Source organism: Bombina bombina, chromosome 6 (genome assembly GCF_027579735.1).
Source record: "Bombina bombina isolate aBomBom1 chromosome 6, aBomBom1.pri, whole genome shotgun sequence".
Classification (NCBI taxonomy): Eukaryota; Metazoa; Chordata; class Amphibia; order Anura; family Bombinatoridae; genus Bombina; species Bombina bombina.
This window is the reverse complement of record NC_069504.1, coordinates 168,218,931-168,236,539: the sequence shown is the minus strand read 5'-3', so window position 1 is coordinate 168,236,539 and position 17,609 is coordinate 168,218,931. Positions and strand designations below refer to the sequence as shown.

At 38.4% G+C, this 17,609-nt stretch overlaps 1 protein-coding gene across 3 annotated transcripts in view; it reads right to left on the bottom strand.

Moving 5' to 3' along the window:
* The window catches only part of CADPS2 (calcium dependent secretion activator 2), a 1,413,577-nt gene that overhangs the window by 241,292 nt on the left and 1,154,676 nt on the right, over positions 1 to 17,609 (bottom strand). For all 3 annotated transcript variants that reach the window (XM_053716670.1, XM_053716668.1, XM_053716669.1), the window contains one exon: positions 9,170 to 9,253. In XM_053716670.1, the coding sequence (XP_053572645.1) occupies positions 9,170 to 9,253 (84 nt within the window). The remainder of the gene's footprint in view (positions 1 to 9,169; positions 9,254 to 17,609) is intronic.

Genomic DNA, 17,609 nt, shown 5'->3' with positions numbered 1-17,609 from the left:
TTTCCGGCGTATAAGACGACTGGGCGTATAAGACGACCCCCTACTTTTCATGTTAAAAATATAGGGTTTGTGCTACCCCCCTTACCCCCCTCAATGAATGCAGCAAGCACACCAAATAAAAATTAAAAAACATCAGATTTCATTTCAATATGGTAAATTTCATTCAAATGTTTATGACATGAAGGTACATAGCAGGAAAACTCTCACTTATAAACATAAGGCTGTTTGTCATTAAGCATGTAAACTCACTTATAAACATAAGGATGTTTGTCATTAAGCATGTAAACTCACTTATAAACATATTTGGGTAACATATATACAAAAAAAACAATATATTAACTAAATCTAAATAAATTGTCAAATAGGGATATAAAAAGTAATATTTCCTCCAAGTTATTTTATATATATATATATATATATATATATATATATATATATATATATATATATATATATATATATATATATATATATATATATATATATATATATATTGTGTATATATATATATATATATATATATATATATATATATATATATATTGTTCAGGTCAAAGTTGAAAATAAAGATTACATTTAGAAATAGAGATGTTATCAAGATCAGAAAAATCTGGAGGCGGCCGGAAGGGGAGGAGCTAGCAGCAACGTGGGACGCTAGCACCGAGCTCAGGGGATTTGGGCTCTATCGATTTACCCCATCTGCGCTATTCCTTGGCCGGTAAAGACACGCACTGGCCTGGATACAATATAGCAGAGGCCGGCTGCCTGGAGGCAGATAGACTCAGCTGCAGAGTCACGACGCCAAAGGGCGTTCTAACACCACACACCCACATACCCGAACCACAAGGAAACATTTCAACCTTCTGGGTCCCTGATTGGCTGTACCTGGATGAATGGTGTTTGGAGGCGGAGAGGAGCTGACAGATCCGTCTGAACAGACTTGCGCTGCGAGTCTGGACGTGCCTAAGACCGACGACTCTCTCGCCGACTGAAACTCCCAGGATTGTACCTGGTCTGGTGGTGCCTCGCTTTGGCATTGATAGGGGAGCGGAACTGAAGGAGCAGGCTGAGGCTAAGGTCGTAGTTGCAGAGGTGTCTGAGATCGGCGGCCCTTCTAGACAGCGCTCCTGGACGATTCCCCCCCTACCAAGCGGCAACGTTAAAAATCCCGGCTCCAGGATACAGGAACTTGCCGATGGGGACCGGCTCCAAGTGATGTGGCATTGAACTCTTCCAGAAGAAGCAGGTACCACGGGCAAGGCTCGTTTTCTTTTGTCCCTTCTCCCTGCATTACCCTAAGTTTTCTAAGCCCTTAACTGCAAATGATCTGGGACTCCCTGGAAAATTAGACCTGGACATTGAATTGGGGACAAAAGTCAAAGTGGTCTGGGGTAAAGGGGAAGACTGACTTCCACCATTTTTTCTGGAAACTACAGCCTAAAAAACTTTACTATAGACTGTTCAAGTGTGTTTTACAGGATATGTGGCTAAGTGGACCTTAGCAGGGAAAGGTGGAGGGTCCCAATCCAATAGAGGGTTTAAAAATTGATAATTTCTACAACGAATGAGCTAGTGGCCCAACCTATAATTATATCACTGGCACAAATTTTAAAAATTAACCAGTATCGTACAGGATCTCCCAAGTAAGAACACAAGTACTATTATCCTAAGATACTAGGAGAAGTGAGGGGGAAGAAAAGTGTTACCCCCAGCAGGCAATGCTCCCCTGGAAATAGTTTTTTTTTTTTTTTTTTTTCTCTTTTCTTGGCTGCAGGAAAGATATGTTATGTGAACTGGGCTCGAATTAAATACAATCTCTCATCCATGCTAAATTTCTGAGCAAAGACTGCAATGTATAAACATGGACTCTAGTGCTTGAACTGTATATGCTGAATGTGATCTGTTTAGTGCAATAGAGTAATATTTTGATAGAACCTATTTGGGGCCCTATCTTCTAATCATAATTGTAAAAAGTGACCATACTTTGCTGTTTAGTACTTTGCACAATAGGTCTGGTGTAGTGTTGCTGTGGATATACAATGCTCCCCTTAGATTACCTGTTTCTATAGATAGGATATATCCAACTGGTTAAGTTTTATACACAGTAAGGACCTGGTTTAGAGGTTTAAAAAAAAAAGGGGGAGAGGAAGGAAGGGAAGGGAAGAAGGGGAAGGGAAGAGAAGAGAAGGTATAAAAGGAAAGAAAAAATATCTTTTTTTTTTTTTTTTTTTTTTGCTGATTGTTCCTTTTCCCCTCCATTATTATACAGTAGATAGCGGTTCAAATACTGTGGCGAATTGCAAAAGTTAGCAATAGGAAACTGTATTAGGTGATTTAAGCGGTAGATACACCTTTTTTTTTTTTTTTTTCTTTTTTTTTATTATTGTTTTTGTTTTTGTGTGCAAGGTTTTCCTTTGTATACAGTTCTTTTTATATTATAATCTTTACACAAAAGCACTATTGTTACTGGAATGTTCACAATGATAATTCACTGCTGATTACTATTACAATTAGGAGATTGGATTGTATGTAGGAAAAGTTTTACACATTATTTCACTATTGTTGTGTGGCTGGTTTTGCCTTTGACCAGCGTGGAAAGGGGAAAGGGTAAAAAGGACTACTTAAGTGTTTTTTGCTGTTTTTTTTTCTCTCCTTCTTCTTTTTTTCTTTTCTTTTTTTTTTTTTGTTTGTTTTGTTTGGTCTCTTGAACACGGTTGGAAAGCACTTGTTACTATCACTATAATAGACACTTGCAAGGTAGAGAGGACACAAAGCAAGACATAATCACAAAATTTGGGAACTTGTCCCCCTACTGGCTAGATATACTTTTCTATATGGAAAGATATATTTCACACTCCAAATCACTATCACCCAATATGCCGCCTAAATCAAAGGATAAAAAAACCAAGCCCAATGGAAGTAGTCCAGAAATACATTTACAAACGGAAACAAGCTTAAACTGTACAGATAATTCTCCCCTATTACAGCAAATCTCTGAGCTAATTATGCCACAATTTGAGTCCTTAAGACAAGAGATGGCCGCGGCTACAAATGAAATTAAACAATTTACATCACGGATGAATGAGTTAGAAACCAGAGTTTCAGATATGGAAGATAGATCAGGTGTACAAGATCAGATGATCAATTCACATGATAGCAAACTTAACTTTTTACAATCTAAAATGGAGGAACTTGAAGATAGGTCTAGGCGCAACAATCTTAGGGTTGTTGGCCTACCAGAAACAGCAGAATACCAGGACTTGATAAATTTTGCATCTACCCAGCTTCCTAAGCTGGTAGGGAGTACTATCGACAATGTAAGGATACCTATAGAGAGAGCCCACAGAATAGGAGCGCCCAGAAGAAATCTAGATGGCCCAATTAAACCTAGGGTAGTAATCATTAAATTCTTAAATTTTCAGGATAAATTCCACATACTTAGACTGTACCGTAAAAATAACAATATTATGCTGGGGTCCAATAAACTATTAATATTCCAGGATTTTTCATATGAGACTCAAAATAAACGTAGGGAAATGGCCCCATTTTGTTCGCAGTTAATCAGAGCCAACCTAAGAGCAAGACTTGTATATCCAGCAAAGATTGTAGTGGATAAGGATGGAGAAACACACACCTTTACGAAAATTGAACAAATTAAAGCATATTGTCAGAGTCTAGGGATAATATAACATCGACTGGATAAGGAAATGCATAGCTTAAACGAATATAAGGCTAACAAGATGGATTTTTTTTTGCTCTTTCTCCTTTTCCCTGTTATTTACTTTCTTTGGCACAAGAGAAGAACAGATAATGGTAGGAAAAGCAACATGGGTTTGTGGGGGGGGGGGAGAGAAGAAGGGGTGTTCCCTTTTTTTTTTTTTTTTTTTTTTTTTTGCTTTTGCCGCTCTCCTATCCCTCCGTAATACCTTAAATGGTTAAACTAAATTTCCTCTCTTGGAACATTGGAGGGATTTCATCCCCGATCAAAAGGAAACTACTGATTAGACACCTAGGGAAACAGAAACCTGATTTAGTGTTTCTACAGGAGACCCACCTCCGGCCCAAGGAGGCCATAAAACTTAAAAGTAAATGGGTGGGGGAGGTAGTGTTCACCCCCTATGATAAGACCAACAGAGGTTTGGCTATCTTAATAAATAAGCAACTGAACTATAATATTATCTCAGTTCTTAATGATATTAATGGGAGATTTCAAATTCTTGAGATAGAAATTAACAATTGCAATTTTGTTATATGTAATGTATATGGACCGAATGCGATAGATAAAGATTTCTGGGAAGATATTAGTCTAAAGTTGTTCCTACATATCGGGAAAAATATTGTGATAGCTGGTGATTTCAATATGGCTTTCTCACATATCTTGGACAGATCAAAGTCTAGATTTGCTCCAAGAAAAGCGAGGGAAGCAATTATTTTACAAAAATGTTGCCAGAAATTGGCTTTGCAAGATATATGGCGGTTACAAAACCCGGATCAGCGGGAATATACATGTGCGTCAAGTGTACATTCCTCCTTTTCTCGAATTGATTATTTTTTAATCGCGAAACACATGTTAAAAATGAAAATCGGGACTGCGATTCAGGATATTGTGATTTCAGACCACGCTATCATCTCTTTAGAGATTGGTCTGACTGATAAACCCTCAATAGGAAACAATAGATTATTCTTTCCGCGACATTTGATTAACAACGTCCATTTTAGAAAATGGATGCAGAATAGATGGTACCAATTCCAGGCTGATAACGCAAGCTATCTAGATAAACCAGAAATATTCTGGGAGACAGCGAAGGCTGTCTTTAGAGGGGAGATCAAGGCGTATTTAGCAAGAGTTAAGGCGATCCGGGGCAAGAGAGAGGAGCAACTCTCTAACACACTGAGAAATAGCTACCGCAAATATCTTAGCAATCCCTCTATTGATCTATGGAATAAATATAAAAACAGTAAATCAGTATATGATCTTTTCTTAAAACAACAGTCAATTTCAGAGGAACAAAAACTTAAAGCTTTCTATTCAGGGGTACAGGGTGTTTCGGCTAAATATATTGCGGGAATCATTAAGATTAGACAACAAAAAAACTATATTGCAGCATTGAAAATTGGGAACAATAGAGTGACCGACCCTGTAGAGATAAGGGAAGCTTTCTTTCAAACCTTTCAACACCTCTATGCTACCAAGCAGGTCAGTATGGTAAATAAGGAGCAGTTTTGGCAACAGGTAAGTTTACCTCAAATAGGAACAGAAGACCTTCAGAGACTCAATGAACCTATATCTAGGGAAGAAATAGTAAGTGCTATTAAAAAGTTAAAATCTGGAAAAGCTCCCGGACCAGATGATTTGCCGGCTGAATTCTATAAAATACTTCTGGAACAAATATCTCCAGTCTTAGGTAAATTATTTAATGAATATTTTGTAGGTAATAAACCACAATCTTTATTATTTGCGGCATCTAACATAGTGTTGATACTTAAGAAAGGTAAGGACCCAGAACTTCCATCCTCTTACAGGCCAATTTCACTCCTTAACCAAGATTATAAAATCCTCACGTACATTTTAGCTAACAGACTAAAATCTCCTTTAGGATCTATGATACATCCTGATCAGACAGGTTTTATGATGGGTAGAAATCCAGTTAAGAACTTACGGAAAGTCCAATTAGTATTGGACCATTATTGGAATAAACTGGAGAAGAAAAGACATTACGCTAAACCCGATCAGGCTATCCTCACAATTGACGCCGAAAAAGCGTTTGATTCCATTATATGGGATCATCTGTTTACTTCATTGGAGAACTTTGGTATAACGGGGACTTTCCAACAATTCATTAGACAGCTTTACCTAGAACCAACCTCTTCAATAATAGTGAATGGGCACCCTACTAATAAGATAGTTCTTAGGCGTGGTACGCGTCAAGGCTGCCCATTATCACCATTCCTTTTTAATTTATCTATTGAACCATTGGCAATCTATCTACGGAAGGCAATGCAGGGCATTCAGATTGGAGGAGTTAGAGTGGTTCTTTCATTATTTGCAGATGATCTGTTACTTTTCCTTAGTAATACAGCTGTTTCTATCCCTCGGCTTATTACGATATTCAACATATTTAGCTCGTTTTCAGGCTATAAAATTAACTATGAGAAGTCAGAGATTTTGTGGATACATAAACCCTGCGAGCAGAGAAACTATCCTTTTATGGAAACAACACAGATCACATATTTAGGCATCACATTGAGCAAAGATCCTAACCTATGGTATGATCTTAATTTTAAGCCATGTATTAGAGAACTGGATAGGAAGCTTCAGAATTGGGGCAATTTACCGCTTTCAATTACAGCCCGAATTATGCTGATCAAGGTGGTCCTGTTCCCAAAGCTCCTATATTTTCTGCAGAACCTCCCTTTGCTACTATATAAAAAAGACTTGACCTTTCTCTATAGGAGCTTTAACCGATTTATCTGGCAAGGAAAGAAACCACGTATTTCCATATTCAAATTAACATTACCAAAAGTCTATGGAGGGATGGCATGCCCAAATGTTAAATTTTATAATTATGCAGCTTTAGCCAAATTCGCGTTAGACTGGATTTCTGAAAAAGAGTTAGTTTCCTTTTTCGAGATTGAAACTTCAGTAATCAAGCCTTTTAACTTAAAGGCAATTTTGCACCATCCTGCAAATAGTCTTCCTGGAACAATATACCAATTGACTACATTTAAATTCATAATACAGGCTTGGCAAAAAATATGTAGTGAATTAAGAATCGATTTTCGGAAATCAGAGTTTTTACCCTTACGGGGTAACCCAGGCTTTTCGCCGGAATTAGACCCCTCAATATTCCAGATATGGTCGGAGCGGGGAGTGAACTATGTAGTGCAAATATGTGAAGGTAATAACTTGAGGTTGCAATCGTTTGAGAAACTATCTCATCAATTTAATATCCCTAGGACTAGTTTCTTTGCCTACTTACAGGTTAGACATTGGATTGAGAAATTGAGACAGGATACAGGGCTGGAAATTGACAGTAAAGAACTAAAAACAATCATTAGAGAATACCATGAGGGGGTGAGCACTATTTCTCGTATTTATGACATCATTCTGAAAATCGGGGGGAAGCATAATATTGTGGAGATAACGAATAAGTGGTCCAAAGATAAAATTACCTTAGACACCACGACAATTTTGCAGAGCATAGCACTGGTCTCAGGCACTACGATTATGCATAGCTGGAAAGAATCACACCTGGAAATGATATACAGAGTGTACCTTACACCGGCTAGACTAGCCAAATGGGATCAGGAAAGGAAAAAATGTCCCAAATGCTATTCTGAGAATGCAGATCTGACACATTGTTTTTGGACATGTCCAAAAATATATCAATTTTGGCAGAAAATAATCTTCTGGGGCATTAAAATAACAGGGATAAGATTTAAACTCAGTTTATCTCAGATCTTCTTTCTATACAAATATACTCTCGCTATGCCTAATAATAGATTTATTAATCTACTCATACTGATAGGGCCGAATCTAATTCTTAAAAATTGGAGAGGCAAAAAAACCCCTAGATTTAAAGATTTCTTAAAAGAAGTACACCATCAGATGGTGTTCGAACAATATAATATAAGAGATATTAATTCCAAACAGCTGCCCCGGTTTTTTAATAAGTGGAAGAAATATATTTGCTCCCTCCCATTGGAAACACAGAGACAGGCGGTATCTTTTTGGAAAAGGTCCACCTGGATACAACAACAAATTGAAAGGGGGAATCTTCCGAGGCTCTGGTTTTCAGAGGAATAGATTTGAGAAGTGAAGTCCAAGGAGGTTTTTAAAGTGTATTTTTTTTTTTTTTTTTTTCCTTTCTCTCTCTTCTCCCCCCCGTTGTTCTCCCCTAGGCTTGATTCAGAGAGTGTTGTGCCAATTAGCGTATTAGGATCAAGTTTCTCTAAGGAGCACTATATAGAGCTTATGAATAGAAAAGTACCCTCTAATACGAATCAATAGTGGTCCCGAAAACTAGGTATATATAAAGAAGTAAATATGCTGATCTTAGATGTAGATATTTCAGGGAGTCCAGTCTTTAAAGGCATTAGGGTCAGTCAATAAGTGGCCATTGAGCAGCCTAATTTGGAGTATCCAGTTTAGTAACAGAAAGAAGACTCAATGACCATATTGAAGCCAGAAGAAGTTATTTTTTAGTTAAAGCTGACCCGCTTTTGATTGCAAATAGTGACTAAGGAGTCTTAGAAGAGTTAAAGGAGAATAATTTAATTTATGGAACCATTCAAACGTAGATATGCAGGAATGTACTTGAGCTTCTCTCTTGGGAGGGAAAGAGCATTTCAGACTGTTTTTTTTTTTTTCTCTTTCTTTCTTTTTTTTCTGCTTCATTCCTCCTTCCCTTATTGGTAAATTCAGAGGTAGAGGATGTTATTCAATGATACCATAGTTAAATATGGAGTCTTTTTGAATTATTATTGTATTCCTTTTATGATATATTCGACCTATACATGATCTATGTATCCTTTGTAATATTTTGGTTGTTGTTTAGATATGGTACAGAAATTACCCATATCTATGTGTTGTCAAATGAATGTAATATTTTTTTTTTCTCTATATTAATAAAAAACCTTTAAAATAAAAAAAAAAAAAAAGAAATAGAGATGTTATCATGATCAAACAACTTCTTCTAAGTGTATTAGAATCTAATTATAAACAAATTATTATTTAATATAATCCCTTTAGGTCCTGATTTATGCTGTATAACTATGTATGCAAATTTATGCTAATAGGCTCAGCCGGTATTTTATTTTGTAAAAAATGTGTCAACCCTTATATAACCTTGGATTTTAGAATAATTAAAAAACAAAATTAACAAATGCAGATACAGTTCTAATAGCAGATTTAAAATACAATAGCAATGGGTAAACATCAGAGGCATATCAAGAGGCTACGACATAGAAGAATATCAGTGTGATACATGGTTAACAAAACCAACTGCATTGTACTTTTGAAAACCAAAACTTTATATATTTATTATATTTTTTGCATTTTCTTAAAAAAATATTTTTGAAAAATTGAATATTGCAATATTCAGATTTTTGTACAAACAAAGGAATATTTTTATCAATATATACAGTATATATATATAAATATACTTACAGTGAATGAAAGTATAGATGAAAAGAATGTGCCTTCATCATATCTTGCCAACTTAGACAGCACTCCTTCAAGCACTGAAACAAACTTTGAATACATACATTAGACAGATTAGCCATGAAATTAATCTTGCACTGACCTAGTAACTTCTTTTAAAAATGTACATATTACTTACAAATTGTATAATCATAAAAGAATTTGATGCAAGTGCAAACTATTATTCTGACAAAGTATGATTTTATAAAAACAGAGAACAATTATAAGCATCAAACAGCAATAAATGGAGCCAGATGTGTGTGCCTATAAGTATAGATATGTAGTCATCAATGTATTGCCTGTCCATTAAAATCTTAATGCATTTTCATAAAAAACATAATTTATTCTTACCTAATAAATGTATTTATTTCTTGACATGGTGAGTCCACGGATCATCTTAATTACTGTTGGGAATATCACTCCTGACCAACAGGAGGAGGCATAGAGCACCACAGCAAAAGCTGTTAAATACCACTCCCCCTACCCACAATCCCCAGTCATTCGACCAAAGGGAAAGGAGAAAGGAAGTAATCTAAGGTGCAGAGGTGCCTGAAGTTTATAGACAAGCAAACTGTTTGAAAAACAGGGCGGGCCGTGGACTCACCGTGTCAAGAAATAAATAAATTTATCAGGTAAGCATAAATTATGTTTTCTTTCTAATGACACAGTGAGTCCATGGATCATCTTAATTACTGTTGGGAACCAATACCCAAGCTAGAGGACACGGATGATAAGGGAGGGACAAGACAGTTAAAATAAACAGAAGGCACCACTGCTTGAAGAACCTTTCTCCCAAAAGAAGCCTCTGTTGAAGCAAAAGTATCAAATTTGTAAAATTTAGTAAAAGAATCCAAAGATGACCAAGTCGCAGCCTTCCAAAGCTGATCTACAGAAGCTCCATTTTTGAAAGCCCAAGAAGATGAAACAGCCCTCATGGATTGAGCCATGATTCTCTCAGGAGGCTGAGATATGCCAAGCGGATAACACTCCTCAACCAACAAGAAACAGAAGAAGCCGTAGCTTTCTTACCCTTATGCTTCCCAGAAAAGACAACAAATAAAAAAGAAGACTGGCGAAAATCCTTAGTCACCTGCAAATAATATTTCAATGCACGAACCACATCCAGGTTGAGCAACAAACGCTCCTTATGAGAAGGAGGATTAGGACACAAAGAAGGAACAACTATCTCTTGATTAATATTCTTATCAGAAACAACCTTGGGAAGAAAACCCAAGGCAGTACACAGAATTACCTTATCAGAGTGAAAAATAAGGAAAGGCGATTCATACTGTAAGGCTGAAAGCTCTGAAACTCTTTGAGGCAAAGAAATAGCCACCAGAAACAAAACCTTCCAAGATAACATCTTAATATCCAAAGAATGCATAGGTTCAAACGGAGCCTGTTGAAGGACTCTAAGAACCAAATTAAGACTCCAAGGTGGAGTTGTAGACTTAAACACAGGCCAAATACTAACCAAGGCCTGACAAAAAGAATGAACATCTGGCACATTCGCCACTCGCTTGTGCAATAAAATAGATAAAGCAGAAATTTGACTCTTCAGGGTACTAGCAGATAAACCTTTCTCAAAACCCTCCTGAAGAAAAGACAAAATCCTAAAAATCCAAACTTTACTCCACGAGTAGCCTTTGGATTCACACCAATAAAAATATTTACACCAAATCTTATAATAAATCTTCCTAGTCACAGGTTTATGAGCCTGAATCATATTCTCAATGACTGACTCAGAAAAACCATGCTTAGAAAGAATCAAGCGTTCAATCTCCAAGCAGTCAGCTTCAGAGAAACGAGATTTGGATGAAGGAAGGGACCCTGCAGAAGCAGGTCCTTCCTTAATGGAAGACGCCAAGGTGGAAGGGAAGACATCTCCACCAGATCTGCAAACCAGATTCTGCGAGGCCATGCCGGAGCAATGAAAATCACTGATGCCCTCTCTTGTTTGACCCGAACAATGACCCAAGGAAGAAGAACAAATAGAGGGAACACATATGCCAGACTGAACTTCCAAGGAACTGCCAGATGATAGATTTAAGCCACTGACGTTATGTTGTCCAACTGAAACCTGATAAACTGGGCTGAAGCTAGCTGAGGCCAGGCTAGAAGGCTAGAAGAGCATTGAAAATTGCTCTCAGTTCAAAAACATTTATTGGAAGAGCCGACTCCTCCCAAGTCCATAGACCCTGAGCCCTTAATGAACCCCAGCCCAGCAAACTGGCATCCATGGTTACAATCACCCAGGCAGGTCTGCGAAAGCAAGTTCCCTGAGAGAGAAGATCCTGAGACAACCACCATGGAAGAGAATATCTGGACATCTGATCTATAACAATCTTTGGAGATAGATCTGCATAATCCCCGTTCCACTGCCTGAGCAAGCATAACTTCAGAGGTCTGAGATGGAACCGAGCAAACGGAATGATGTCCATGACTAAAACAATCAGACCAATAACCTCCATGCACTGAGCCACTGACGGCCGAGGAAGGGACTGAAGAGCAAGACACGTATTGAAAATCTTTGACTTTCTTGCTTCTGTCAGAAAAAATGTCATCTCTAGAGAATCTATAATGGTCCCCAAAAATACCACTCTTGTAGCTGGAATTAAGGAACTTTTTCCAAAATTCACCTTCCAACCGTGGAGCGCAGAAAAGCCAACAACAACTTCCAAGTTGAAAAGATGGAGCCTGAACTAGAATTTTGTCCAGATAAGGAACCACTGCAACACCCTTCAATCGAAGCACCACCAACAATGCTCCCAGGGCCTTTGAAAAAATTCTGGGAGCTGTTGCCAGACCAAAAGGAAGAGCTACAAACTGAAAATGTTTGGTTAGAAATGCAAATCTTAGGAACCTGTGATGATCCCTGTGAATGGGAATATGCAGATACGCATCCTTTAGATCCACTGTGGTCATGAACTGACCTTCCTGAACTAAAGGAAGAATGGAACCAATAGTTTCCATCTTGAAAGACGGAACCCAGAGAAACTTGTTTACACTCTTGAGATCTAAAATAGGTATGAAAGTTCCCTCCTTTTTGGGAACGACAAAGAGATAGGAATAAAAACCTAGACGCTGTTACTGAACCGGAACAGGAACTATCACTCCCATGTCGGAAAGATTCTGAACACAACGTAAGAACGCCTCTCCTTTTATCTGGTTTACAGATAACCTGGAGAGAAGAAACCTGCCTCTGGGAGAAAAATTCTTGCCCTCCAGCTTGTGTACCCTGGGACACAATATCTACCACCCAGGGATCCTGAACATCTCAAACCCAAGCTTGAGTGAAGAAAGAGAGTCTTCACACCACAAGATCCATTCCCAGATTGGGGGCAGACCCTTCATGCTGATTTTGAGTCAGCAACAGGCTTCCTGGACTGCTTCCCCTTATTCCAAGACTGATTTGACTTCTAAAATGGCTTGGACTGTTCCTGCTTGGAGGAAGAAGAGGAAGATTTACCAGAGAAGTTACGAAAAGAACAAAAATTACTCTCCCGACCATTCTGTTTATTTCTTTTATCCTGAGGAAGAGAATGCCCCTTCCCTCCCGTAATATCAGAAATAATCTCAGCCAAACCGGGCTCAAACAAGGTCTTACCCTTGTAAGGAATAGACAAAAGCTTAGACTTAGAGGACACATCCACAGACCAGGTTTTTAACCATAAAGCTCTGCGAGCTAAAATAGCGAAACCAGAAATGTTAGCTCCCAACCTGATGACCTGTAGAGAAGCATCTGCAATAAAGGAATTAGCCAACTTCAAAGCCTTGATTCTATCTTGAATTTCTTCAAGAGGAGTATCTTGCTGAATAGAATCAGACAATGCATCAAACCAATATGCCGCCGCACTAGTAACCGTAGCAATACATGCAGCCGGTTGCCATTGATACCCCTGGTGTACATAAATCTTTTTAAGCAAAGCTTCTAACTTCTTATCCATAGGATCTTTAAAGGAACAGCTGTCCTCAATAGGAATAGTGGTCCTTTTGGTCAGAGTGGAAACTGCTCCCTCCACCTTAGGAACCATCTGCCAAGATTCCTTAATAGAATCATCAATAGGAAACATCTTCCTAAAAATTGGAGAAGGGGAAAAAGGAATCCCAGGCTTCTCCCATTCTCATGCAATAATATCTGAAACACGATCTGGTATAGGAAAAATTTCCAACGAGGAAGGGACATCAAAAAACGTATTAAGTTTACTAGATTTCTTAGGAATAACCATGACTGATGCCTCAGAGTCATCCAAGGTAGCCAAAACCTCCTTTAGTAACAAACGGAGATGCTCCAGCTTAAACCTAAAGGAAACAACCTCAGGTTCAGAAAAATGATTTACACTATGAGAATCTGAGATCTCACCTTCAATTGCTACTGAAGTATCTACCTCCTAAGACTTATGAGAAGAAACACTAGACACAATTGCAACGGAAGCAGAAACCTTATACTTCCTCTTGCGCTTCCCCTGTAACATAGGAAAAGCAGACACAGCCTCAAATACTGCTGAGGATATATGGGTAGCCATATCCTGCAAGGAAAAACCAACCTGAGACGAAACACAGGGCACTGCAGAAGATTGGGACATATGAGAAGAAAGCTGCGGATTAGCCAGAACCGGAGACTCCTGAACAACATCCGCCCTAGACAATGAAGGCTCAGTATCAAAAAGTCTATCCTTGTAATGCAATGTTCTTTTAGTACAAGAGGAACAAAAAGGGATAGGAGGCTGAACATTAGAATTTAAACATAGAGAACAAGCAACAGCCTGGAGGGCCTCTTGGTCCATCTTATTCCGAAGGAAAAAACCTTAATCAATAAAAAATTCTACGTTCAAATCAGAATTTTAATGAAACAAAAAAAAATGTTACTGTCTCTTTAAATTTTAAACAGACATGTTTTTTTTTAAAATAGAAAATCCTTAAATAAACTGCACAATAAATCTTGCAGCAACAATTTTTCACAAAATGAATGCAAAAAGAGACACAAACGTTATAGTCCCTGAACTTCAGACAGAAACTTAAATATAAACAGAGCAACAGCCCCACAAAAAAACAACAGGTAACCTCCACACCTCAGCAAGCTCTGCTGAGATGCCTACCTGACCTACTTGCTGCTGGAAACAAAGTCAGAAAATGATCCGGACCCCCATACAGCCGCATCGGAGAGAACGCTGAACCACCTCTGAGGAGCTATGCAACAGAGCTGCAACATCCAGGAACAACAGGAAACAGCTAAAAGGGCGCCAAAAATGCCCTTGCTATCTCAGATAAGCCCGTCTATTGTGGGCGTGGCCTAACAAACCTCCCGGTAGCCATTAATACACAAACAAAAAACATGTACACCAAAGTGAAAACATAATAAACTGAACAAAACATCCCCAGTGCCTGCAAAACTCCCATACAATAAACCATTAACCTAGAAGGCTGATTGTATATTTAGACAGAATTAACTGTCAAAATGCCAAATTTTCCTATATCAAAACAGGGAAAGAAATAGGCACTTACCTCAAAAATCTGTCCGGCAGCAGAACAGCTCACTTGGTATGAGAGGGGCTTCCTACCTCACATAGACCTGTGGAAAAAAAAAAAGGCTGAGAAAACTTACTCAAACTTTCAACCAAGGGCAGCATGAAATTACTTGGGAGGTCCAGTGGGGATTATACCCCACATGTTCCCAAATGCTTAAAAGCCATCACTTGCTCTACTGAAGAGACTGACATGGACTACGGCTAAACCCCAAAGAAAACCATAGCAAACTTGCTCTGCTTACAAAATACTCTTGATTTAAGAATCAGACACCTAACTTTACCCCTCTTTGCAACTGATACAAGCAAAGAGAATGACTGGGGTTTGTGGGTAGGGGGAGTGGTATTTAACAGCTTTTGCTGTGGTGCTCTTTGCCTCCTCCTGCTGGTCAGGAGTGATATTCCCAACAGTAATTAAGATGATCCGTGGACTCACTGTATCATTAGAAAGAAAATATCTTTAACACAAAATGCTTTAAAATAGTATATATGTTGTATAAAACAAATCTGGTAAAATATTCCATAAAATGCACCATTTTATTCTGAGTAAAGAGCCATTATAGTGATAAAGTGGCATGCTCTAATCCATCATAGTGTGCCAATTCATCACAAGAGATGCTTCTCAAAGGGGTTAAACACATAATTGAAGTGCCAATCCAATCAACAGTGCTAGTCGTATGAATTAGTATGAATCACTGAATTAATGTTGTGGGACTTTTCCCCCCTTAAGAAGGCCTTAGTATAATAACAAATTAGACTTGGAAAACAGCGAATTTTGCTTTTAGCCTTTAACAAATATAAAATATATCCTTACCTGATAAATCAATTTCTTTCATGAAGGTGAGAGTCCATGAGCCATCATGTGTGGGAATACTCCCTTCCTGACCACTAGGAGGAGGCACCCCAACACACCAGAGATTTAAAGCCCTTCAACTTCCCATGATCCTCCGTCATACATATAGCTAAGTAAATGAGGGAAAAAGAAAAGCAGAAAAGATAAATTGGGGGAAAGAAGTGCAAAACAAGTACTGCCACTAACTAATCAAAAAGAAAGGGACCACAAGACCACACATGGAGTCCACAAGACCACCATGCATTGGGGGGGGCAAGAATCCAGGACATTGCTATTCAGGCACTATGGCCCACAGAACTTTCCTGACAAAGGCAGCCTCAGGAGAAGCATATACATCAAAGTGATAAAATTTTGAAAAAGTGTGGCAAGAAGCTGCACTACAAATCGGATCAATAGAAGCTTCCTTATGAAAAGTCCAAGAAATAGCCACTACTCTAGGGGAATGAGCAGTCATGCACTCAGGGGGATTTTTCCCCAAAACCAAATAAGCCTTTTGAATTAAGGTTTTAAGCCCAGCTGCTTAAGTAACAGCCATAACTTTCTGACATTCCGCAGCCAAGAAAAATGAACATAAAGAGATGAAGAAAGTCTGAAATCTTTTGGGACTTCCACATAATATTTAAGAGCTATTAGAACATCTAAGTTGTGAAAAAGACACTTTTTAGAATTCTTAGGAACTGGACAAAAAGAAGGAACCACAATTTCCTGATTTACAGCATATGTAATTAATGTAAAATCAGAAAGGGAGGATCACAAGACAAAGTGGAAGGCTCAGAGACTCTTCTAGCGGAAGAAATAGCTAGAAGAAAAATAACCTTTCAAGATAAAAGCTTAAGGTCCAAACCATGCATAGGCTCAAAGGAGTTGTTTGAAGAACCATCTAAACCAGATTCAAATTCCAAGGAGGAAAAGCTGGATGAATAACTGGTTTATCCTAATCAAAGCCTGAACAAAAGCCTGAAAATCAGGAAGAAAGAAATTAAATCTGACCCTTCAAAGAACTACTTATAAACCTTTATCTAAGCATTCCTGCAGGAACTCAAGAACTCTGGCAATGCTAAAATAATTCCAATGGTAACCTTTATGAGAACACCATGCAAATAAATACATCTGGTAACAGGTTTCCTAGAGTGAATCAAGATATCAATGACCTTGTCAGTAACACCTTTCATAGAGGAAGACAGCATTAAGCATTTAATCGCCATATCTTCAAATTCAGAGATTTAAGATCTTGATAAAAGAAAGGGCTTTGAGAGAGAAGATCATTTCATAGAGGAAGCCTCCAAGGTGGACACAAGGGCATCTGCACCAAATCCACAAACCAAATCCTATGAGGCAACGCCAGAGCAATCAGAATTGTTGAGGCTTGTTCCTGCTTGATTTTGGCTATTACCCTGGATAGTATCACAAACGGAGGAAACATGTAAATCAGGTTTAACGACTAAGGGACCACTAGAGCATCTAACAGACTTGGCACAAAAACAATGCAGTTTCTGATTTAAATGGGAGTCTATGAGATCTATCTCCAGCAGACCCAAATGCCTCACCATTTGGTCAAAAACTTCCTGAATTCAGAGACCATTCCCCTTGGTGAAGAGACTGGCAACTTAGAAAGTCTGCCTCCCTTGCCCACACCTGGGGTATTGATAGCAGACAACCTGCAATATCTTTCTGCCCAACTGCTGATGCAGGGAACATCCCTCATCGATATGGAACTGCAAGTTTGTCCCTAATTATTCTCATAAGCCACTGTCTGACATTGTCTGACTGGAATTTTAAAAAAGATTCAAATCTGAGGTTGGGCCAACTCTGGAGAGCCTTGAAGATCACACAGAGTTCCAGAACATTTATTGGTAACCTTGCCTCCTGAGGAAACCAAACTCCCTGCGTTCTCCAAAACCTAACAACTCAACATCTGTGTAAATTACAATCCACAATGGATAAATAAAAAAGTCTCCCTGAACCAGGGACTCATGAGTCTGCCACCTGATCAGGGACTGTCGTGTCTTGAGCTAACAGAATCCTCAGA